Source organism: Chrysemys picta, chromosome 11 (genome assembly GCF_011386835.1).
Source record: "Chrysemys picta bellii isolate R12L10 chromosome 11, ASM1138683v2, whole genome shotgun sequence".
NCBI classification, from domain to species: domain Eukaryota; kingdom Metazoa; phylum Chordata; order Testudines; family Emydidae; genus Chrysemys; species Chrysemys picta.
The window spans coordinates 61,796,107-61,821,164 of record NC_088801.1 but is presented as its reverse complement, the minus strand read 5'-3'; the positions used below and the strand labels follow the sequence as shown (position 1 = coordinate 61,821,164).

The following is a 25,058-nucleotide window of genomic DNA, read 5'->3' as shown; positions in this document are numbered from 1 at the left end:
GTCATCCAGGACCCACTTATCAGTTATTATTGCACTCCAAGCTGGTAAGAAGAGTGCTAGATGACTCCCAAAGGGGATGGGTTGGCTCCATGGCAGAGGGCCTGGTGGTTGACTGTTCTTTAGTGGTACACAGAAATATCGCTTCTGAGAAGATTGCATGTAAGATGACGAAGACTGAGAAGCTGGGCCTGGAGGGTGGGATCCGTTGGGTCTTCTGCCACTTACAATGAGGTTTATATGGCCTCTGATGGAAGAACTAGGGAGATGTGAATCACTGTAGGTGGTGGGCAGTAGAATTTTTCTTGCGTTCAAGTGTATAGATACCCAGAAATCTAAGTGTGGCTCTGGAAGCCTTGAGAGAATGGAGGGATTTTTGGTTTTCTGATTAAACTCATCAAAAGGAAGGTCCTCAATGGTATTCTGCCATTCTCTGGGAAAACTGCATGAGTGAAGCCATGATTCCCTTCGCATGACAATGCCTGTGGCCATCGAGCGTGAGGCAGAATCTGCAGCATTCACAGCTGGCTGAAGCACCATTCTAGCCACCAGCTTACCCTCCCCCAGGATAGACCGGAAACATGCTCAATCTTGCTGAGGCAGCTTTTCAGTAAAGTCCTTCACTTTGCCATCGTTAATTTTAAGATTAAGCTAGATAAGTTTATGGAGGGAATGGTTTAATGGAAAAACATGATTTTAGTCAAAGGAATACCGTGCCATGGCAGGTAAATAGTATAATGGCTAACGAGGGTCAGGCTGGAGACTCTTGCCTACATGCTCGGGGTTTTACTGATCGCCATATTTGGGGTCGGGAAGGAATTTTCCTCCAGGGTAGATTGGCTGAGGCCCTGGAGGTTTTTCGCCTTCCTCCGCAGCATGGGGCAGGGATCTCTAGCAGGAGGGTTCTCTGCCAATTGAAGTCTCTAAGCCACAGGATTTGGGGACTTCAACAGCAGAGTCAAGGGAAAGGGTAGGGACGGCTTTGTGGCCTGCATCATGCAGGGGGTCAGACCAGATGATCATAATGGTCCCTTCTGACCTTAAAGTCTATGAGTCTATAATTGGCCAACAAGGCCTGTTAGTTTGAAATTTGGAATTGGAGGCTTGCTGAAGAGAAGACCTTGCATCCCAGAAGCTCTAAATGTTTGCCCTGCTTATCTGTCAGGATGGAGCACAGATGTTGCTGTCTGGAGCGTTCCATTGCTGCTTACACCATGAGAGAATTGGGGTGGGGAAAGAAAACTCCGACCCCTGGGTTGGTACGTAGTATCTCTTCTCTGTGTGCAAGTTGCCGGGGTATTCCAAACTGTTCAAGCTGGCTGAAGAATAGCATTGTTGATTGGTAGGGCAACCCTGCTCAGTACCAAGGAATGAAAGATGTCCAGGCATTGATGCAGCTTGTCTTGTACTTTCTCCAGTGGACTATGCAGCTCATCCGCCATCCTTTGCAGAAGTTCTTGGAACTGGCAAAAGTCACCAGGAGACAAGGGGGAGGCTGAAGTGACTGCAGCATTTGAAGAGGATGAAGGGAAGCCTTTCTGCTCTGGCGGTACCGTTGGAACAGGACTGAGCAGTTCATCCTCCATAACTTGTTCAGAGTATCTGCTAAAGGGTGCCCTAATTGGGAACAGAGGCAAAGCCTCCCTCGTGGAATAGACAGGTTCTGAGGGTAGGTACTGAGACCAGGACCCTCAATAGGGCCAGAAAGACTGATCGAGTGGATGTTGCAAGGGGAAGGCAACCAGTGGCTTCTCTGTTGTTGGGGGAGGGAGGGTATTGCCATACGACTGGCAGTCCTTTTGGGTACTCATACTGGCAATAAGGAACGAGCGGCTCTTGTGCTCCGTCAGAATCCAAGGATGACGAGAACTCAGATCCTGGTTCCAATGGCAGTACCGTCGGAAGTGTGCAATCCACAGAAGGAGGCATCCAAGTAGGGCCTGACTGTGGCAAGTGCCAGATAGGAGATCAGCCTTCTCTAGGTGCAGGTGGCAGAGGAAGGTGTGAACATCTTGGTTCCCCCCAGGACAAACCGCTCATGGGACTCCGGTGCTTTCTCTAAGCATCCCAGCGTCAACGGTACCTGTTCTGTAGCCAGCACCAGAGCAGAGGACTGTCCAGGAACTGATGGATCCCTTGTCTTAAGGGAAGCTGACAGTGAAGGCATGTGTAGCTGGGTTCTCTGTACCAGCAGATCTGTTGGTCTGCACAAATTTTGTGTCATGCATGGGCGCCTTGGAACACACTGCTTCTCTGTGGCTGGAACTCATGTAAGGCACATCATTCTTTTTTGGCTTGGAGGAAGACTTACTGCCATGCTTATGTCCATGCTTCCTTTCCTCCCGACTAGGCCCTGGCATGGGGTCCATACCAGCGGTACCACCAGAGCCAGGTTCAAGCTCTGAGGCCAGAGGCACACTACTGGGTTTCTCAGTCAGATGTACAGGGGTGGGTCACTGGACTGGGTCCAACTGCGGCGTCATGGTGACCTCCATGAGGTGCTTCTTGAGGAGGAAAGCCCGGCCTTCTCAGGTATGACTTGGGAAGGACTGGCAGATACTGCTGATGAAATGTGGGCTTCTCCCAAGCAGTAGAAGCAGCATTGGTGCTCATCACTGATGGAGAACAAAACGGGGGCAGGAAGCGCAAATCTTGAATCCTGGCATCTTTGGCATAATCCAGCACTGGCGTGTAGCTGCTGGGGACTAGAAAAACAGATTCCCCCAAAGTCCAAATCCTACAAAAACTATTACTAAAAACTTAACTACCTAAGAAACAGTAATAACAGCAGAATAAAAAACTAACTATAGACAATTTCTAAAACATTTTTCTTTTAAAAGTGCATCAGAGTCGAGAGGACACTATTAGCTCTGACTTGGACCATGCAGCTGTGAGAAGGAACTGGATATGCAGTCTGTCCACCCCGACCTTTATCACCTAGTATGAATCCACGAGGCAAGGCAAGGGTGATGCACAGACCAATGGACACTACTACTTTCAAACTCTCCAGCTCCAGATGCATGGCACACATGCAAATTCTCAGTGGAATTCAATGGGAACCATCACTCGAAGAAAAACAGTGCAATATATAGTGTGCCCATATTCCAACAACATGAAATTAGTTTGTTGCTACAGTAGTTTATTACTGGACTTTCGATTCATTGTATCTGCAGTTCTGGCACATCACCTGGATTTTGTATAACCACCTTCTGTTCACTTTTTCCTCAGCCTATTCCCAGTTGTTGGGTAAGTAAAAGTTTGTTGTTGTTTTATTGGCTAGCTATCTCCTGGTAAAACAAGATAGCCTCCCAATACAGGTATACTAGAAGTTCTTCCAGAGGGCCGTTTCACCGTGCTGGGGAGACCCTTATCTCCCAGCTCCTAACTTTGGAAGAGGCTAGTTCTGGCTTCTTCGGAAAAGACCCTGCTGTGATTTTCTGCCTCTTTTCAGTAATCCCTGAAATGACTGTAGAGTTCAAAAATGACCTCCTGGGTTTCCTCCTAACCTTTAGCTTTTTAGCATCAAGTTTTTCCTTTTTGAGGTGCTTTCCCAAAGTAGGTTTCCTTGTCTGGTGCCTATGAATGGAGAAGACAGAAGAGGATTTTTGGGCACAAGAGGAGAGCTTCCTTCTTATATGCTCCTTTTTTTGCTTTTTAGTTCTGGATGCTTGTTTGCCTGAGGCTACTCTACTTCCTCTTCTCACAAGGCCACAATTGACAGACATGGGTCCTGAAGCCTTTTTGGAAAAACCTGGTTCTCTACTAGTGCCTTCTTTCCTCTTCCACATTGTCTTTGAATTCTCCCTCTCCAACCGTTCGCTCCTGATTGACTTCAAAGGTGTTTTGGCAACCCTGCTATTAATTGGGGTTAATCTAACATCTCCTTCTATCTGAGACTGATGGGAGTTGAAAGGTGAAATGACTACGTGTTTATAGGACTTCTCTGAGTGAACAAATACCGGAAAATCAGACCTTTCTGTGGAAATGGAAGCTCCATCTGTCCTCAGACTTGAATTCATATCATTCCCTTTAACTGGATCTGACAGGAAAGTCGCTGAAGAAGAACTATAGAAGCCTGGCCAATTGAAGGATTTAGATGGTGTACATTCTCTCTGTGTATCAGATAGTTTCTGTGTGTTTGCATCAAGGCTTAGACTCCTAAACAGTTGTCGAACATGGGAGGGCTTTTTGGCTTTTTCTCTAACTGTGCTCTTGGGAGGGGTTTTCAGAATTCGATTTGTCAGTGGGTCATAATACTTAAGAGAACATTGTTTGTATCTGTACCTTACAGAATCCTTGCTGTCTGTGGAGTTGCGATTTCTCCTCATTTTGGGAACATCTATGGGTTTGCCTTTATATTGTTTAATCTCTGGACATGAAAGGACATAAACCACTGTCTTGGGCTGCAGAGGGCTCATAATTTTGGTATATGCTTCAGGAAGCTTGAGGGCACACAGTCTGGTTTTCATGTTTGAAATTCTTTCATTCTCTGACCAAATAATGTTTGCTTTCTGATCCGGTGGATCCGGCTCCTTTCTAATGATTTTTCTTTTTACTATTGGATAGTTCACTAAACTGGTTTGGGTTCCATGGCTGACTTTGACCACTTGGCATCTTGAAGCAAGGCGCCACGTCCTCTTTCTGGGCATTTGAAGTATTTGTGGGTTGCATAGTGTATCAGAGGCCAAAAGATTATCAAAATCAGAACCACCACTTATAGCATCATTAAATTCTGCCAATGCTTTAACTGATGAAGTTTCTGTTCTGTTACCTGTAACAATGTCACTCTTCCTTTCATCTTTCTTCTTCTTCTTCTTCCTCATCCTCTTCCCTGTACAGTTGGCAGAGGGTTCACTGTTGAAATGACAACGGAAACGACCTTCCTTGAAATCACGCACAAGTGCTTCAATTTTTATATCATCTTCATACATTATCTGGGACCACGTCTTTCCCACAAAGGAAGGAGGCACATGAGGCAGAGCTGGAAGAATGGATTCCTCATTATGAATTATTATATCCTGTTTTGCTGCTTCTGTTTGCTCCACTGAACCACCTTTTAGAACAGAACTAAGTTGGGTTCCATAGTTCCTATCTTCCAGGTTTACTTGGACCTCTTTTAGGAATTCTATATCCTTTGTAACTGCCTTGGGTAGGCCTGCTCCTGAGCAAACAGGTGCCTCACAATCAAAACTCATTTCAGAGCCCTCTAGACTATTGTGATCCAGAAGTGATGAAATATTTAAATAGGAATTACTCTCTTCATCTTTGCAATACAACTCATTAGGTGGAGCTCCATGGCAGTACTTCAGAATGACTTCTTCAATTATCTCATCTACTGAAGTTTCATCAACCCTGCTCACCTTCAGGTCTTTGTATCTTGTTAATTGTGGAGATGCCCCAAAACTTAGTGAGTTGCTAGTACCCACAAGATCCCTGAGACAGAAGTCAGACACCAAAGTTTCATCCTGAGATTGTAAACCATCTAGTTTAAAAAAAGATTGACCTGAGATAATATATGAAGCATTGACTTGGCTGCAGGTAGGACTCTGATGTGAAAATGAAGGTTTTTTTGGGTCGACTGATGCCAGAACAGGATTAGGATTTGTGTTTAATGATCCATCCTTATGGCATACATCCTTCTGCATGTGATCATATCTAATACTTGGAATCAAATTTGAGGTTGCTGAGCACCTAATATTTTTTGCAAATACAGGGCTAACAGGAGAACTGTGACATAAAGGGGTGCTACGCAAATGGTGAGATATTGGGCTCACAGCTGTAAACTGGCCATCATGGCTACTATTTGCAATCTGAGCACCATCCATTAGTGTATGTTTTTTCTCACTGCTACAGAGGTCCAAAGTTTGCTGGGATATTTCTAAGATGTGTTCCTGTCCCATCTTTAGGTTTTGGATAAATGTCTGTGGCACAGAAACTGACTTTATGCCCTCCTGAGATCTGCAAGGAGGAGGGGAGCATGATTTAACAATGGATTCACTGTCTGTGCCAGGCATCTCCTGTATGCTTCTTACCACCTCTTTCTCCTCCTCTTCTGGAAGCAGGAAAACATCCTGGGGAGCCATTGGGGAGATGGGAAATGGTATGTCATCATATGTTGGTCTGGAAAAAACAAACTGTATAAATGTTGTAAATACAAATAAAGTTTTTCAAACAAAGGAATTAAGAGTTCCATAACCATTATTAAAGTATAGTGCATTAGGACTAAGAACAAACTCAAATCACTACCTACAGTACTTTATAAAGTAAAGCTTCAAGAAAAGAAAGGAAACAAAGTCAATGTTCCATAAAGCACCCCAAAGAAAGAAGACAAACTGGGCATTTTTCTGATTCCATAAAGCAGAGGTGGGCAAAGTTTTTGGCCTGAGGGCTACATCTGGGTATGGAAATTGTATGGTGGGCCATAAATGCTCACAAAATAGGGGGTAGGGGTGTGGGTTCCGGATGGGGGTGCAGGCTCTAGAGTGGGGCAGAAATGAGGAGTTCAGGGTGTGGGAGGGAGCTCCAGGCGGGGGCAGTGGGTTGTGGTGCAGGGAGTGGGGTGAGTGCTCCGGCTGGGGGTGCAGGCTCTGGGGTGGGGCCGTGGATGAGGGATTTGGGGTACAGGAGGAGGCTCCATACTGGGATTGAGGGGTTTGGAGGGCGGGGGGGATCGGGGTGGGGGTAGGGGGTTGCGGGGAGGGGGAGGCCTCAGGGGTGCAGACTCCGGGCAGTGCTTACCTCGAACATCTTCTGGAAGCCCCAGCTCTGCCTCCTATGCGGAGGCGCGGCCAGGCAGCTTTGCACGCTGCCCTGTCCACAGGCCCCGCCCCCGCAGCTCCCACTGGCTAGGAACCGTAGCCAATGGGAGGGGCGGGGCTTGGAGCAGGGGCAGTGTGTGGAGCCCCCTGGCTGCTCCTATGCATAGGAGCCAGAGGGGGGACATGTCGCCTGTTTCCTGGGAGCCACGTGGAGTGGGGCAAGCCCCCGACCCCGCTCCCTGGCGGGAGCTCAAGGACCAGATTAAAGGTCTGACAGGCCGGATGTGGCCCGCGAGCCGTAGTTTGCTCACCCCTGCCATAAAGGATCAGGTAGATATTATTTTCACCCTCTCCTAGCAGGGAGCTTTTCAGAATGGCTAAAAACACATTATCATTATTCTACAAATGATAGCAGAGAAAGGGAAGAGAAAATCTTTTTCTTCTTTTAATCCCATTGATTTATAAAGAACAATTAAGTTATTTTAATTTATAGTTGATCTACTAATCATTCTGCTATACAGAGCTTTATAAGCATCTTTGTACATAAATTCTCTTCTTTTAAAGAGTGGTTCTCTGAAATATGACTCTACAAATATCATCATAGGGTTCCATAGGGGGAGCAAATCTGTGGAGTAAGGAGCAAGCATTTCTACCTAGCCACTTTTCATTGTACAGTCCCACCTTAAGGATTTACTCCAATACAGACATTAACACGTTTGCTGATTTAAGTTGGCAGACAAATTCTCAGCGTGGGAGAACTATTGCCTTCAACAGTAAAACATTCGGTTTGGCTATTTTTTCAAAATTATATTTTTATGTAACAATCAAAATGTTTAGCTAGCTCAAAAGTGTTTCAATTTTAAAACTAAAAAAGTACATGCCATTAATTCATTAAAAAACAAAGTCTAATTATCCTGTTTAGAAACATGCAATTTCTTTAATCTAAGCATTTATAAAGATTTTAACACGTACAGTAATAGATACACCTCACAAATAGGTGCGTATACTTCTAATGAATTAATCATTTTATCAATTTTTTTTTAAATCTACTTTTAAAATGCTAAATATGGATCCACGGATCAATCCTTCACTCCTTATAACAGCAAACTCAAGAGTTTTGCCCAAGTAAGGAGTGCATTTGGCCCTTACATGGTCAGCAAGGCCTACTACTAACAAAGGTGCATGTCCAAAAGCAACAAAAACTTACAGTACTGAAATGCATATCTACCTGGGACAGTAGAAGATCTAAAGGAACTGGTAATGCTGACTAGTTAAGTAATACATATTAATTTGTAATATGCAAAGAGCCTATTTGGAAAGGAGGTAGGCTGGAATGGAGAGACATAAGAGTCTTTGTCCATGCAGGTCTGGCCAGGTTGAAGGCGTACTACACTCTCACAGGCCTTGGGAGGCAAGCCAGTCCTCGCTTACAGACAGCTCCCAAATCTGAAGCAAATACTCACCAGCAACTACACACCACAGAAACACTAACCCAGGAACTAATCCCTGTAACAAACCCCATTGCCTACTCTATCCCCATCTCTAGTGACACCATCAGAAGACCCAACCACATCAGCCACACCATCAGGGGCTCATTCACCTGCACATCTACTAATGTGATATATGCCATCATGTGCCAGCAATGCCCCTCTGCCATGTACATTGGCCAAACCGGACAGTCTCTACTTAAAAAAATAAATGGACACAAATCAGACATCAGGAATGGTAACATACAAAAGCCAGAAGGAGAACACTTCAATCTCCCTGGACATTCAATAATAGATTTAGAAGTAGCCAACCTTTAATAAAAAAAACTTCAAAAACAGACTTCAAAGAGAAACTGCAGAGCTACAATTCATTTGCAAACTTAACACCATTAATTTGGGCTTGAATAGGGACTGGGAGAGGCTGGCTCACTACAAAAGCAATTTTCCCTCTCTTGGTATTGACACCTCCTCCTCAATTATTAGGCGTGGACTACATCCATCCTGACTGAATTGGCCTTGTCAACACTGGTTCTCCACTTGTAAGGCAAGTCCCTTCTCTTCATGTGCCAGTATATATATTTATGCTTGTGGTACCTTTAAGACTAACAGAAGTATTGGGAGCATAAGCTTTCGTGGGTAAGAACCTCTTACCCACGAAAGCTTATGCTCTAATAAATTTGTTAGTCTCTAAGGTGCCACAAGTACTCCTGTTCTTTTTGTGGATACAGACTAACACGGCTGCTACTCTGAAACAGGACCCTCTGTTGCTTTTTACAGATTCAGACTAACACGGCTACCCCTCTGATATATTTATGCTTGTATCTGTAATTTTCACTCCATGCATCGGAAGAGGTGGGGGGGGGGGGGAGGGTTACCCACGAAAGTTTATGCACAAATAAATCTGTTAGTCTTTAAGATGCCACCAGACTCCTTGTTGCTTTTGTGGATACAGACTAATACAGTTACCCCTCTGATACTTTACACTATTTATGATCTTGTAACCTGTACTGCTCCCCAAGAAATAAATGGATATTTCCATTCCTGGAGCAGATACCTTTTACCATATCAGCTCAGAAATTTGAATACTTGCTATCCAGTGAAAGTTGTCAAGTTATATGGACTGCTGCCTTATTTGTCTGGTCAGCCATAAAAATATGAAAATATGTGAAAGTGAGGCTAATTTTGACCAAAAGGAAATCGTGTTCTAATATATTTCTCTTGGTTTTGTATATCATTTTAGTGGTGGTGATGTTAGGGAAGGGTTAATCTTATATATTGATTTGTATTTCTAAAATTTGTATCTGTTTTTTTGAGTTGTCAATTTAAAATTTGTCTCTACTGTATTATGTGCAGTGGCCTATGACAAACACTACATTAATAAAAACTAAACTAACGCAATCTGTAAACTGTGATATATTTATGCTTTTAAAAAAGTCTAGTACTATCAGGATAGTAAATTTGTTTATTTAATATACTGGCTTATAAAGGAAGTAACAGATTTTAAACTTTCATTAGCTTTTTTTAAATTAAAATTACACAACTTTGACAAAGTTAATACATATGTACTACAATTAAATAATGCTAATGAGCATAGTAAAAGCAAGTAAATGGATGGATAGTATGAGGTTGTAACATAAACCAGCCAAAGTCAGACTATCAAAGTTCACACTCACAAAATGTCCTTAACTTACACTATTTTTTCCTCAGAATACAGTGAATTAAACAAATGAATGTCATGGAAACCTTAATGTTGATGTTTGGGTTTTTTGTTTTTTAACTCTGAATTTAAATAAAATGTAGGGTGGATAATAGTTCAACCTCACATTCCGTCCTAAACTCACACCATTCTTTCCCCAGGACATCATGAATTAAAGTTTGAATTTTTAATTTCATGAAAACCTAAACATTCTTTAAATATGTATTTTTAGTTTTCAGTCTGTGAATGTAAATACAGTGTATGAGGGGGAGGAAAGACCTGGAGAATCTTCTGCTTACAAGAGACTGCAGCACTATTCCCAGAAGCACTCCTGGTGCCAAGAATCCTTATCACCGTGATTAACAGTACTCTGACCTACCAGAGCAATGGGGGAGAACGGTTTATAAAATTTTATTTTGGGGACAGCAAAACCAGAAAAGAAATCTGCCCGCTCCTTCTTGAGCTAGCTCCACTGCATTTGATTGGTAGCGCTATGCTGCAGGAAAGCTTAGTGTAATGTTGCAGCGTTGCAGCTCGAGTAGCCTGTGGTTATCAAGCACTTGTGCAAAGGAAGCAAATAATTTCACTCATGTCTTTACATTATAAATAGCTGGACAGGAATATAAGTGTGTGTCCACACACAACAGAATACACATAGGCACACAGGAACTATATGTATATACATGGACTGCACAAGTAATAAATAAATGCAATTTTTCAGATAGATAAACATTCAAGGGTTGTAAATATAAACAAAGTGTTATATGCATTATGTCAACATCATTTCTTTATTCTGAGCTATTCCCTTTATACACTAGGAAATCAATTTCAAACCACAAATTAGTGCTCTACAACACTGGAACATCAGCCGGTTAGAATGTTACAGATCTGTGACAGCATCCCACAGTATAGGGATTATTCCATTGTCCCTTTGAAAGAAAACACTGTCAATAGTGTGGAACATTCTTCAGAAATATTCCTCCTTCCATCAATGCAACATGCAAGAAAATCATAATGGCTAAAACATAAAGTAATAAAACACTTTCACTATCTTCTTATAAATCATATATATCAGTTGCCGGGGTGAAATACTATTTTAGTCTTCACTCATTAGGGTGACCTACTCACTGATTCTTGGTGGTTACATGTGAATGATGTGATTACACTAAAACATAAAAGATGTTTGTTTCACCCCAGGAGTTGATTATTACGGAAGTACTGTAGTGGCTTCATAGTTAAGGCTCAGTCAGTATACTGGCTGAGCTTGGCCATTAAATTGCAAAATTACAACTTACAGGTCTTATCTTTAGAGCCCTGCGCGTATACAAAATTTGTATCCGCATCTGATCCGCAAACATGGTTCATGGATGTAAAGCAGATATCCGAATCAGCTGCTCAAGGGGAACAGGACACATCTAGTTAATGTGTTATGCGGTGTGAGTGTGTTCATTCATGCATGTCTCTATATTATACACATACACAAATGCTTTGTAGATGTGTAACACATTATCTAAATGTGCCATGTTCCCCTCTAGGGGAACAGACAGTACACATTATATATAAAATGTGCACTGAGTTAGTGTGTGTATGTGCATACAACGTCTGTATATTATTCATATAAACATTAAAAAAACATTACAAGGAAGGAAAGAGAGCAAACCAATATGGCTAAATAACAAGGTTCAAGAGGGTATTTAAGCCAAAAAGAGATCCTTCAAAATTTGTAAATCTAACCCTAGTGAAGCCAATAAACAGGAACAGTAGGCAATATACAAGAAAGAAATTAAAAGGGACAAAAAGGATTTTGAAGAGCAAATAGCTGAAGATGTAAAAATAAACAAGAGAGTCTTGAAGTATATTGGAAGCTGGAAGCCTGCAGAAGAATAGGTGGCATGAAAGGCCAAGCCTGAGGAGGGAGGAAGTTGGTTTAAGTTTATGTTTTTAGTTTGGGATTTTGTTGGAGGATTCCAGGGGAGGGTGAATACGGTGAGGCTGTGGGGAGAAGGCCTACTAAAAGGTTACGGTAGGAAGAAGCCCAGGGATAGATATGAATAGACAGATCTTGCCTGCTCACTACAGGATCCCAGGTCTGGAACCCAGAAATGGGAGGCCTTGGGTTTCCTTACTAGCCACCAGGGGAAGGTGGTGTGAAGCACTCCTAATATAAGGGGATAAGGATACTCAAAACCCTGAGCCTAGAGAGCACAAGGCCTACAGGGTTCAGAGTCAAAGCCGAAGACCTTTTGTAAAAGCACTGGATTATTTGTGGGACACTTATCCCAGAAGGGGTGGATTTTAACGTGACCTGGCTGAATTACAAGGAAAGAGACTACCATCAACAGGGGGCACCAGATGGGGAACAAGTCTGCTATGCTACATGCAGCTGCGGGGAGCATGCCAAATGTTGAGTACACTCTTTCACAATTCACAAGTCTATAGAGGACTGAAAGGCGCTTCAGAGAGACTTAAACAAACTAAGTGAATGGGCACCTCAATGGCAAATGAAGTTCAATTTTGATAAATGCAAAGTCATGCAAATTGGAAGGGAAAAAATTAAACTACTCATACACCATATAAGATTCTAAATGAACTGTATCAGCTCAGAAAAGGGACCGCAGATTCACCATAGACAGCTCAATGAAGACCTCTACTCAACACACAGCTGCAGTCAAACAAAGCTAAGCTGTTAGGATGCATATGAAATGGAATGGAGTATAATACAGAAAATATTATTAATGCCATTATATGATACAGACTCATCTGGATCACTGATACTGGTCACCCCATCACAAAAAAGATGTTGCAGAATTCAATAGGGTTCTGAGGATGACTGAGGACATGAAAACCTCATATGAAGAGAGAATGAAAAAGTTGGGATAATTTACCTTGAAAAGGAGATGATAAGGAGATACATAATAAACGTATATAAAATAATAAATGGTCTAGAGAAGGTACATTGGAAGTTTCTATTCTCCCTGCCACGTAGCTCAAGAACAAGGGGATAGAAAATGAAAATAAAGGGCGGGAAATTAAAAATGATAAAACAATACATATTTATGACAGTGGAATTCACTGCCACAAACACACTTAGGCCAAGATCATAGAAAGATTCAAAAGAGGACTAGATATTTGTATGAACATTGAGAATTCCCAGAATTATTATAATTAATGACAAAATTTCAGGACTTAAGTAAAAAGATGGTTTGTATAGCTATCATCCTTGGAAACTCATCCTAGGATCCAAAAGTCATGTTGGGTTCTTCCTTCTCACACATCATCATCAGTAGTACAAGTTCTGTAAGCCAAATCAGGCCCCAGAAATATCCATGCAACCATATTATTTTCACACTGTGCTTTCAATGTTGCCTATACAAGTTCAGTGTCTTTATTGGGTTTCCACGGGTGTAACTGACTGGAACTTTGCAAACAATCTGGTTCATTTTAAAGAATGTATCCACCTCACTCTCTGATCTGAAAGTTAATAATCTGCCATTTTTACATAGTCTCTTTGAAGAGCACAATTGTACTTAAAGCAATGCACTTATTTCTTTTTCTTCTTTGGGTCACTGCACCCACACCATCTATATTTGGGGCTGTGTTCTTCCACAGCCACTCAACTAATTTTTCCATTATTTCTCCCATCCCACTCTTTTATTTCTGCAACTTAATGGGAACTGCTTCTTTCTACCAAGTACATTTTGTTCCCCAAATGTACTAATCTTGCATTTTCCTCAGCTCATCAAACACATGTCCATTCGGATGTTGCCTTAAAGTTCTTCGTGTATTTTCTTCGTGAGAAAATGGAAAGCATTTTCAAACTAGAACAAGAACTAGTACTTTTTATTTATGCTGATGTGTGCATGTCCCAGTTAATTTGACAAGGACAAGCCTGAAAGATTGTTCTGTCATATCCTCTTCTAATATCAACTTGACCGATTCCTGACAAGACAGACTGACTCCTTATCAGATCTCTTCTAGCACTTCATCTGAATGTATTATTTGGAGACATAACTTTCTCTACAAAAGAAAGTTGTCTTAAGGAAGAGCAGAGAGGTTGGCATTAAGGTGCTGGCTCTCTGGAATGTAGAAAGGTGGGTATTAAGGTACAATATTATTGATGTTCTTATACTGTGCCCAACACTGTGGTATCTGAGCACCTACTGGAGACTTAATCAGGAGTGAAGCATGTTTGGTTTCCTTTCAGCTGGCTAGTCTGAATCTTACACAAAATACCTTATAGTTAATATAGTTCTAGCAATTTAAACACACACACACACACACACAGAACAGTACTATACAAAACCTAAGCATTAAGAAGTACTGAAGAAGCCAGTTGGGATTGTTTATGTAAATATCCCATTACCCTTACAGTTCCTACATTCAGATAATAACACTGACATGTAAAAATTCAGTTTACATAATCCACAAGTTATCTTAATCATCATCAAAAAAGCATATGTCTGAACTCTTTCAACAAATGCATCAAAAATTTACTGTCAGTCTAGTATGTATTCAGTTGATGTACACGAGGTAAGGTTTGTAAGTGTGTGGTCTGTTAGTTTAATATGGTGCTTGTTTTCATTTAATGTCACAGGCCATTATGCTACCATGATGATTATATTAAAATAATTAAATAAAGTGCTAAAAGAGAAAGATCTGAAATAAATGCAAAGGGAATACATAAAATACTAGCCACTCCTATTCCTTCTTTGTAAATAGTCTTTTCTTTTAAAGTTGCTTCAGTGTGGAAGTTTCTACCTTAAAATGGGAAGAATGTAGTTGAAGTTTTGTATTTCTACAGCTAAGCTGAACCATATATGCATTATACCAACACATAGATAAAAACAAACTGTATGTTATACCTGTTGTCATGGTATCTGTGGGGATGATGTTGCAGAACATCTTGCAGGAAACGCTCCATCAGGGTGGTGGTACCTGTGCGATTCCTGCAGTACATGGTGAAATGTCTGTGCTGGGAACTGAAAACATGCTGAAAAGACAGAAAACAGATCACTAGCTTGGTATCCTGACTGACTCAGGGATCTTTCCAGGAAGGTGGCTTTCATTTTCTAAGTTTAAAATTCTCCATGTTGCAATGAAAAATGTTGAAAAAACATTTTTCCTCCTCCTCTAAGTCTTTAAGAACCTCATTCAAGATGGTACTTCAGCACGTGCCTAACTTTAAAGCCAAGGGGTAAGTCATTAGGCCTATTCATGCACTCAAAGTTAGGCATGTGTTAAGCATCTTGATGAACTGAAGTGTAATTAACAGCTTCCAAAAGCGTGCATACATCTTACAGCATCTGTTGTGCTTGGTACAGAGTCTCTACAAATGATGATAGGAAAAATAACTTCTTGAACTTCAGATGTTTAGGAAATATAAACCCATAACCCAACGGGAACACACCTTTAAATTATCTGTAGCCCAATACAGAACCAGATGAAGACAAAACAGATTCCTGCTATTTGATTATCATTAGTCCACAAGACAACAAACACTTTCAGACCATGGTAGAGTTAAAGAACAGGGGAAAGAATATCAAATACTCATGTCCTTAGGATGTGCAGTGCAGTTTATATATTGAACATACTCATACTGCTATCTCATATTACATAGTGATCCTAGGAATGAAGACATTGCCCTTGAAAAAGCTTAATAGGTGCAAAACAAAGCTTAGCAACGCAGGCTGAAGAGAACAATCACCCCTCTGCTCCACTCTTTGCACTGGGCTCCCCATTAAACACAGAGCTTATTTCAAGGTCTCTGTCCTTGTCTGGAATGAGTTACCTGACAGACGACCTTTCACTCTACAACTGCTATACTCCACGTAATGAGACTGTCTACCAACAGTACATGACTGTATCACAGGAGCTGGACCAAGACTATGGAACCCATGGTCACAAAAGAATGGTCACAGGTTTCACCGCTTTCAGAAGGAAATTCACAACTCATTTCTTTCACTTAGCTTTTCTTCAGTCAGTTTCTCTCTCTCTCTCTTTCACACATATATTTTTAAAACCCCCACAAACTAATCAAGCAACTTCTCCTACAGCCTAAGAAGGAAGGGGAAAAAGAAAAAAGAGAAATGGATATTTCTATTTTTAAAAATCTGGGAGGTGCTCAGATACTAAGGTAATTGGAGCCTAATAAGCACATAATATGATAGATTCCTATGATGTAACCATCCATGATAGAAAAAGCTATCAAAATGGTTATGTTCCATTCAGTATTGACTTTAAAAAAAGATGCTCAGTATTAGTGATTGACACAGTTGAACAAGCTGGTCAGGCAACACTACTGAGTGCCTGTTATTTCAACCATCTCTTAATATAGGACATAATGATGTGAGAATTAGAGAGGAAAAACAGATGAAATCAAGCTCCCCATTTCCAATTTCCTACTCTGCTCCAAATGTCTTACCTGTTCAAGATTGCTGTAGTGCACGTGGCAGCAGTTGCAATAGCCTTGTCTATTTTGCACACTGGATAACCCAGGTCCAACCTGCTCTGGCCCTCGTATGCTTACACTGACAGGAGAAAAGTTTACTGATATTACTAGTAGTTTTCAGTGAGAAAAATCAGACTTATAAATCTATTATATTTCAGGTGTTTAATAAAACATTAAGACATACTATCAAAAATGTATTCTTTTTCATATTCAAGCATAATCGTTTAGATGGATTCATGGTGCTGAGCTTAAAATCCACTCATGCTGCTGAAGTATTGAAGTTTTTCCTGAATATCATATGTAAACCTAAAAAGAAAGCCAGTCATGTATATCAAGAATTCACCATACTCTCGCAAGCACTCATGGTATTATGAATACAATTAAAAAAAAAAAGAAACTCCCTTCAGAATACTGCAGGGAAGTTTTGCAAAAAGATTGCAGGGGCTACAGAAATTACCATCAGAAAGCACTCTTTCTGCCTTGAAGAACCTATATAACCATGCAGATTTCGGAGGGACCCACAGGTGTGTACAACAAATTTATAGTCATAACCCCACTATTTATATACGGTATTGGCCAGAGATCATAATTATCAAAATTAAAGAAATAAAGATAATAAGAGATGAAATCATCACCCAAAAATAACTATGAAATGTAACTTGAACTGTAACTTGAAATGTAAGTGCTGACTGCTGTCAGGTCACAAAAGATATTTTTAATAAAGATATTTTTAATGAAGCAGATTAAACCAACTCCTGAATATTTTCCATCGTATAAATGTCAAGGAAGTTGATATGATTTAGATTTATATGTCAAAATGACTGCCATGCTGTGGGAAGTGAAAACCATACTTCTCCTGAAGAGTAGGAACACTATTGAGAAGAAAAAACCAAACGAATGCACAGGATGTAGCTGTGTGGGAGTGTGAAAAAATGAAAAAAAACTGTTTAAAATTAATTCTGTGTTGAATACCCATCTTGCCACTGCAATTTGTGAATATTTGCAGTTTACTTTTAATCTGCAGAAGTGCCATCAAGCACCTTCTAAAGACTTAAACAAGAGAGAGGACAAGGAAGAGAAGGGGAGAAAATGTGGCGAGAAGGGAAGAATGAAGAGAAAGAGTAAAGAGGAGGAAAGGACAGTGTCTGCCAGACAAAAATCTCGACTTATATGTGGTCCACACTATAAAAAAGTTTGAGAAGCCCTGGTTTAGGGAGTTAAATAATAGCAGAGAGAAAAAATCAAGAGATAGAAGTAGGGAAAGATACATTTTCAGAAGAGATTGAAATGAGATGGAGAATTGATGAAGAGAAGCAATATCAGAACACTGGTGCAGCCAGCAGCTGCAGAGGAGGGGTTCTGACAGTGACAGTGGCAAGAATGTGCAGCAAGATGTGGAGGCAGCCAGTTCAGAGGGGAATAAAAAGACCTGGTCCCATAAGATAGGCTGCAGTGAGCCCTTGAAGGATTTTAATTAAAAAGGAAGACAATTTTGAACTGAACCAATGGAGTTGTTTAAGGAATGTAAGAAAACAACATAAGAACGGCCATACTAGGTCAGACCAATGGCCCACCTAGCCTAGTATGCAGTCTTCTGATAGTAGCCAGTGCCAGAGAGAACGAACAATATATGGCAATTTTCAGTGATCCCTTCCCTGTAATCTAGTCCCAATTTCTGGCAGATGGAGTTCTTAGGGACCCCTGGGGCATGGAGTTGCGTTCCCAGAGCATCTTGGCTAATAGCCATTGATGGACCTATCCTCCATGGACCTATCGAATTCTTTTTTGAACCCAGTTACACTTTTGGCCTTCACAACAACCCCGCCAACAAGTTCTACAAGTTGACAGAGTTGCGTGAGGAAGTATTTTCTTTTGTTTTAAACCTGCTACCTGTTAACTTCATTGGGTTGACCCCATGGTTCTTGTGTTATATGAAGGGGTAAATAACACTTCACTATTCAGTTTCTCCATACCATTCATGATTTTATAGACCAGTATGATATCTCCACTTAGCTGTCTCTTTTCTAAAATGAAAAATCTCATTCTTTTTAATCTCCCTTAATATGGAAGCTGTTCCATCCCTCTAATCATTTTTGTTGCTCTTCTCTGCACCTTGGCCAATTCTAATGTATCTTTTTTAAGACTGAGTAACCCGAACTGCACATACTATTCAAGGTGTGGGCGTATCATGAATTTATATAGTGGCATTATGATATTTTCTGACTTATTATCTATCACTTTCCTAATGGCTCCTAACATTGTTAGCTTTTTTCACTGCTTCTGTAAATTGAGCAGATGTTTATAGAAAACTATCCATTATGACTCCAAGATCTCTTTCTTGAGTGGTAACAGGTAATTAAGAAAACATCATTTTATATGTATAATTGGGATTATGTTTTCCAATGTGCATTACTTTCACTTATCAACATTGAATTTTATTTGCCTTTTTGTTACACAGTCACCAGTTTTGTGTGATCCCTTTGTAACTCTTTGCAGTCAGCTCTGGACTTAACTATCTTGAGTAATTCTGTATCATCTGCAAATTTTGCCACCTCACTTTTCACCTCTTTTTCCAGATAATTTATGAATATGATGAACAGCACAAGTCCTAGTACAGATCCTTGGAGGACACCGCTACTTGCCTCTCTCCATTATGAAGATTGACCATTTATTTCTACCCTTTGTCTCCTATCTTTTAACCTGTTACTGATCCATGAGAGGATGCTCCCTCTTATCCCATGACTGCTTAGTTTGCTTAAGAGCTTTTGGTGAGGGACCTTCTCAAAGGCTTTCTGAAAGTCCAAGTACACTATGTTCACTGGATCACCTTTGTCCACATGCTTGTTGACAAACTCAAAGAATTCTAATAAATTGGTAAGGCGTGCTTTCCCTTTACAAAAACCGTGTTGACTCTTCACCATCATATTTATCTATGTATCTGATAATTCTGTTCTTTACTACAGCTTCAACCAATTTGCCTAGTACTGATGTTCAGCTTACCAGCCCATAATCGCCAAAATAACCTCCAGAAACTTTTAAAAAAAAATCTGTTACATTAGATATCCACCAGTCATCTGGTGCAGAGGCTGCTTTAAGCAATAGGTTACATATCACAGTTAGTAGTTTTGCAATTTTATATTTGAGTTCATTCAGAACTCTTAGGTGAATATCATCTGGCCCTGGTAACTTATTACTGCTTAATTTATCAATTTATTCCAAAAAAACCCTCTATTGACACCTCAGCCTGGAACAGTTTCTTGGATATATCACCTAAAAAGAATGGCTTCGGTATGGGGATCTCCCCCACATCCTGTATTGTGAAGAGGGGTGGAAAGAAATCATTTAGCTTCCCTACAATGGCTTTATCTTCCTTGAGTGCTCCTTTAGCACCTCGTCCAGTAACTCCATTGATGGTTTGGCAGGCTTCCAGCTTCTGATGCACTCAAACAAAAATTCGCTGTTACTTTTTGTCTCTTTAGCTAGTCACACTTCAAGTTCTTTCTCGGCCTGCCTTAGTATAATTTTACACTTTCCTTGTCAGAGTTTATACTCCTTTCTATTTTCCTCACCAGGATCTGACTTCCAATTTTCAAAAAGATATCTTTTTGACTCTAACCACCTCTTTTCCTCTGCTGTTTAGCCATGATTGCATTTTTGATCCTCTTACTGTTATCTGGGGTAAACATTTAGTCTCAGTTCTATTATGGTGTTTTAAATATTTGCCATGCATTTTGCAAGCATTTCATCCTTGTGACTGCTCCTTTTAATTTCCATTAAACTAGCTACTCCCTTTTTTGTAGTTCCCCTTTTTGAGGTTAAATGCCACCCTGGTGGGTTTTTTGGGCATTTCCCCCTCCTACACAGAGGTTTAATTTAATTACATTACAGTCACTATTACTGAGTGGTTCAGCTAGATTTACCTCTTGACCAGATCCTGTGCGCCACTTAGGACTAAATCAAGAATTACTTTTCCCCTTGTGGGTTCCAGGACAAGTTGCTCCAAGAAGCAGTCATTAATGGTCGTAGAAATTTTATCTCTGTATCCCTTTCTGAGATGACATAAACCTAGTCAATATGAGGAGAGCCGAAATCCCCCATTATTGTGTTTTCTGCCTTTGTAGCCTCTCTAATCTCCCTCAGCATTTCACAATCACTGTCATCATCCTGGTCAGGTGGTCAGTAGTATGGTCCTACTCCTATTGTTCAAGCATGGAATTGCCATCTAGAGAGATTTTATGGTAATTTAGTTCATTCAAGATTTTTGCTTTATTTGACTTTATGCCTTACTTCACAAAGTGCCACTCCTCCACCAGCACAACCTACTCTGACATTCCTAAATATTTTGTACCCTGATATTACCATGTCCCATTGTTCATTCTCATTCCATCAAGTTTCTGTGATGCTCAATATTCTTTTAATGCCAGGCACACTAGTTCATCCATCCTAGTGTTCAGCTTCTAGCATATAAGCACCTGTACATTTTGTCAATATTCAGTTGCTTGCCTTCATTTGTTATATTTAAATGGGACTCTGATGTTTGACTGTTCCTCACTTGCTTCTACCTGTACTTTACCCAGCTTCTTTCCTATCCTCTTTACTAGTACACAGAGTTTCTCCTTTAATCAACTCATCCCTTAGGGATTTCTCTGCCTGAATCGCATGCACCTCTGCACCTGTCATCTTTTCCCCAGTCCTTAGTTTAAAAAATCCTCTACAACCTTTTTAATTTTACACGCCAGCAATCTGGTTCCATTTTGGTTTAGGTGGAGCTCATCCTGCCTGCACAGGCTTCTCCTTTACCAAAAGGTTCCCCAGTTCCTAATAAACCTAAAACCTGCCTCCCTACACCATCATCTCATCCACACATTGAGACCCTAAAGTCCTGCCTGTCTTTCTGGCCCTGTGTGTGGAAGGATTTGAGAGCATGCTATCGAAGAGATCCTGGATCTTCCTCTCTTACCTAGCAGCTTAAATTTGGCCTACGAGAGCTCTCTCCAATTTTTCCCTATGTAACTAGTACCTACATTTACCATGACCACGTGCTGGAGAAAAGAAGCTGGGATTTGGGGAGGCCACAGAGAAGGAAACAACAATAATCCAAGCAAAAGAAAATGAAGGCCCGGATAAGCACTGAAGCTGAGGTAATGATATGCACAGGCAGCCCTGCAGAAGAAGTGACAGACAGATCTACAGACCTGAGAGATATGAGAACAGAGAACACAGAGTCAGCAATGATGCAACAGTTTTGAACAGAGGAGACAGATGGGAGGTCTGAGCTGAAAATGGAGACAGAAGAGATGTAGCTGTACTTGAGAATTAAACTGAAAAGGAGAATAGAGAGGAGGAGAGAGAATGAGAGCAGAAAAAGGATGACAAAAGCTAGGGATGAGGAGGTGGGGAGAGCAAGGGAGACGAAAGTAGCAGCAAAAGAGATAGATTTTTTTTTAACTTCAGAAATGAAACAACTCCATCCCAGCAATATCAGCATTTCTATATAAAATTCTTATTAGGAAGTACTTGTAAAAAAATCAAGAATCTTTTTAATGTAGCCACAGGTAAATGCCATCAAAACCCATGGCCAGTCTACATGATTATTTTTTTAATAAAAAGAGAAGGTAACAGGAATTGAAGTCATATTTAAACCTTCTGCTAATCTTGAAAAACGACTTTGGGCTAGTTGGCTGCTGGGGTTTTTTTCAGGTTCTCTGGAATTCTGAAGCCAAAAATGAAATTTTTGACCTTCAATCTCACTGCTGATATTAATGAGGGATCAAAGGGCACAACTGCAATGTACGTGTTTAGTGATACCTATACACAGGATAAAGAGACCATTAACCGTATAGTTGAAAATATTGCATTATCATCAGTTTTATGGGGTCAAATTTAATGTCAAAAGCTAGATTCTCCCTAGTTAATTTAGTGTAAGCAATAAAGTTTGATGCTAATTATATCATCTAACTCACCTGCTACTGCTCTCCTGTCGTAGGGATCCTTCGATACCTCGTCTTTCTATGCCTATTTAAAAAAAAAAAAAAAAAGCAGAGATAGAAAACCAGGCAGAAGAAATCAAAACTGGTCATTGTTACCTATGCACTAAATTGTCAGTGTCAAAAATAATGTGTTTTATAGGACGACAAAAGTAGAATTGATTAAATTTAGGAAAACTTGCATTTATACAGAATCAGTCACCCCCAAAGAGCTGCATAAACTATAAGCCTTATCTTTTTACAGTTGACATCATTGGAATTTTTCTATTGAATTAATCGGGACCAAGGTTAGGCCCTGTATGCTGAAATCACTTCACCTGTCACAATAATGCAGTCACCTCTGGGGTAAAACACAGCAGCTGTTTAACAGTTCACTATAAAACAATTCATTGCACCTACAAGGAAGTTGAATTAATAATTTAAACAGTCTTTCGTCTATCCTTGACGTCTAGGATTCTATGAATTTAGAACAGGAATTGACAAAACTACTAACCCAACTAAAACAACAATGGGAATTGACATATATTTTTAGTTAAAATAGATGCTTTTTTTGTGTTTTGAATGTCAGTATTTTTGTTTTAATAATTAAGTTGCTTACCTTGTGCTGAAGCAGCAGAAGCTTCATCAGTTGGCTTGCTCCTGTCAAACATCTATAAACCAAATACAAAAACAATGTTATCATTTCAAATTCCATCTTTTAGGGTTGAGTTTGTGAGCCATTGTTTCAGCTCTCTGCAAATCCAAGAAGCATGCCTTGATCTTACTTGTTCAATGATTGTATCATCTCCTTTTTTATGGTTATACTTAGTTCACTGATCAAGACTGATTTCACACATTTCTGCTTAGAATATAGCATACAAAAGCCAGTCATTCCCCACTTCATTACTGTGACTTTAACTAGTAGTATTAGATGCAGAGCTAGCACAAATAGATATACTATAGAAACCTCCTGGACCCAGGTTATGAAATTACAGCACTTGCATGAAAAGACCCAAGGCTAATATGGTGATGAAGAATTGCATTTGCTTTCGGGACTGTGTATATCTGAAACCAGTTATGAAACCAATATTCAGCAGTACAGGTTTTTGATACTATAAACACTGCTTTCTCCAAATTCAACATCTCCAGAGCCATAAAGTCCATCTGAGGAAAATATCGAAGGCATTGCTATGGTCACTGTTTCCATAAAGTGGTTTTTTTAGGGGTAGCTCGAAGACTTCTTAAGGCCTCAAGGAAAAAGTCGTTAATCCAAAAATAAGTAGGTATAGAAGGCAGGAAAAAGAAGCTGGGGGTATTGGCTTCGGGGGCAGGATGAAAATTATTTTGGTACCATAAAAGACGGTTACTCACCGTTGTAACTGTTGTTCTTCGAGATGTGTTGCTCATATCCATTCCATTAGGTGTGCGCGCGCTGCGTGCACGATCGTCGGAGAATTTTCTACCCTAGCAACACCGGCGGGTCGGCTGTGGAGCCCCCTAGAGTGGCGCCTTCATGGCGCTGAATATATACCCCAGCCGACCCGGCGCCCCCTCAGTTCCTTCTTGCCGGCTACTCCGACAGTGGGGAAGGGGGGCGGATTTGGAATGGATATGAGCAACACATCTCGAAGAACAACAGTTACAACGGTGAGTAACCGTCTTTTCTTCTTCGAGTGCTTGCTCATATCCATTCCATTAGGTGACTCCCAAGCCCAACTTAGGTGGTGGGGTCGGAGTGAGACATTGCTGTGTGCAAAACCGCTGATCCGAATGCAGCATCGTCCCTGGACTGCTGCACTAGTGCATAGTGAGCTGTAAACGTGTGGACTGATGACCAAACCGCCGCTCTACAAATGTCCTGGATCGGAACTTGCGCCAGGAAAGCCGTCGAGGAAGCTTGGGCCCTCGTGGAGTGAGCGGTGAGGTGCGGTGCTGAGACACCTGCCAGGTCATAGCAAGTCCGGATGCAAGACGTAATCCAGGAGGATAGGCGTTGTGAGGAGACCGGTAAGCCTTTCATTCGGTCGGCCACTGCAACGAAGAGTTGCGTCGTCTTTCTAAAGTGCCTTGTGCGGTCAATATAGAAAGCCAGGGCCCTGCGTACGTCCACAGAATGCAAACGTTGATCCTGGCGAGTAGCATGTGGTTTAGGATGAAAGACCGGGAGAAATATATCCTGGTTGATATGAAATGGAGAAACCACCTTAGGGAGAAAGGCAGGATGTGGACGAAGCTGCACTTTATCCTTATGGAAAACTGTGTAAGGGGGCTCGGATGTAAGCGCCCTGAGTTCAGAAACGCGCCTTGCTGAAGTGATGGCTACGAGGAAGGCTGTCTTCCAGGATAGGTACAGAAGTGAACAGGTGGCCATGGCTCGAATGGAGGACCTGTGAGCTTGGAGAGAACCAGGTTGAGGTCCCACGTCGGAACGGGCTGACGTTGTTGTGGGTACATCCGGTCTAAGCCCTTGAGGAATCTAACGACCATCGGGTTAGAGAATACCGAGGACGCGAGTTCCCCTGGGTGAAAGGCCGATATAGCGGCCAGGTGGACTCTAATTGAAGATATCGCCAACCCCTGCTGTTTTAGGGAGAGGAGATATTCCAATATGAGAGGAATAGGTGCCTGTAACGGGGACGTGGCTCGTTGTTCGCACCAACAGGAGAACCGCTTCCACTTGGCCAAGTATGTGGTCCGTGTTGAAGG

The 25,058-nt window shown here is 41.1% G+C and overlaps 1 protein-coding gene across 5 annotated transcripts in view; it reads right to left on the bottom strand.

The window, feature by feature from the left end:
* Window positions 1–3,200: 3,200 nt before the first annotated feature.
* Window positions 3,201–25,058, bottom strand: part of ZDBF2 (zinc finger DBF-type containing 2) — a 38,612-nt gene continuing 16,754 nt past the window's right edge. For 3 of the 5 annotated variants that reach the window (XM_005306063.3, XM_042859642.2, XM_042859641.2), the window contains exons 3-7: window positions 22,972–23,023; window positions 22,350–22,401; window positions 16,360–16,465; window positions 14,801–14,928; window positions 3,201–6,117 (exon numbers count right to left, since the gene is read on the bottom strand). In XM_005306063.3, the coding sequence (XP_005306120.2) occupies window positions 3,345–6,117; window positions 14,801–14,928; window positions 16,360–16,465; window positions 22,350–22,401; window positions 22,972–23,023 (3,111 nt within the window). In that variant the 3' untranslated portion in view covers window positions 3,201–3,344. Of the gene's footprint in view, window positions 6,132–14,800; window positions 14,929–16,359; window positions 16,466–22,349; window positions 22,402–22,971; window positions 23,024–25,058 lie in introns of all 5 variants that reach the window. The other 2 variants (XM_065562105.1, XM_005306065.3) reach the window with 2 other exon arrangements.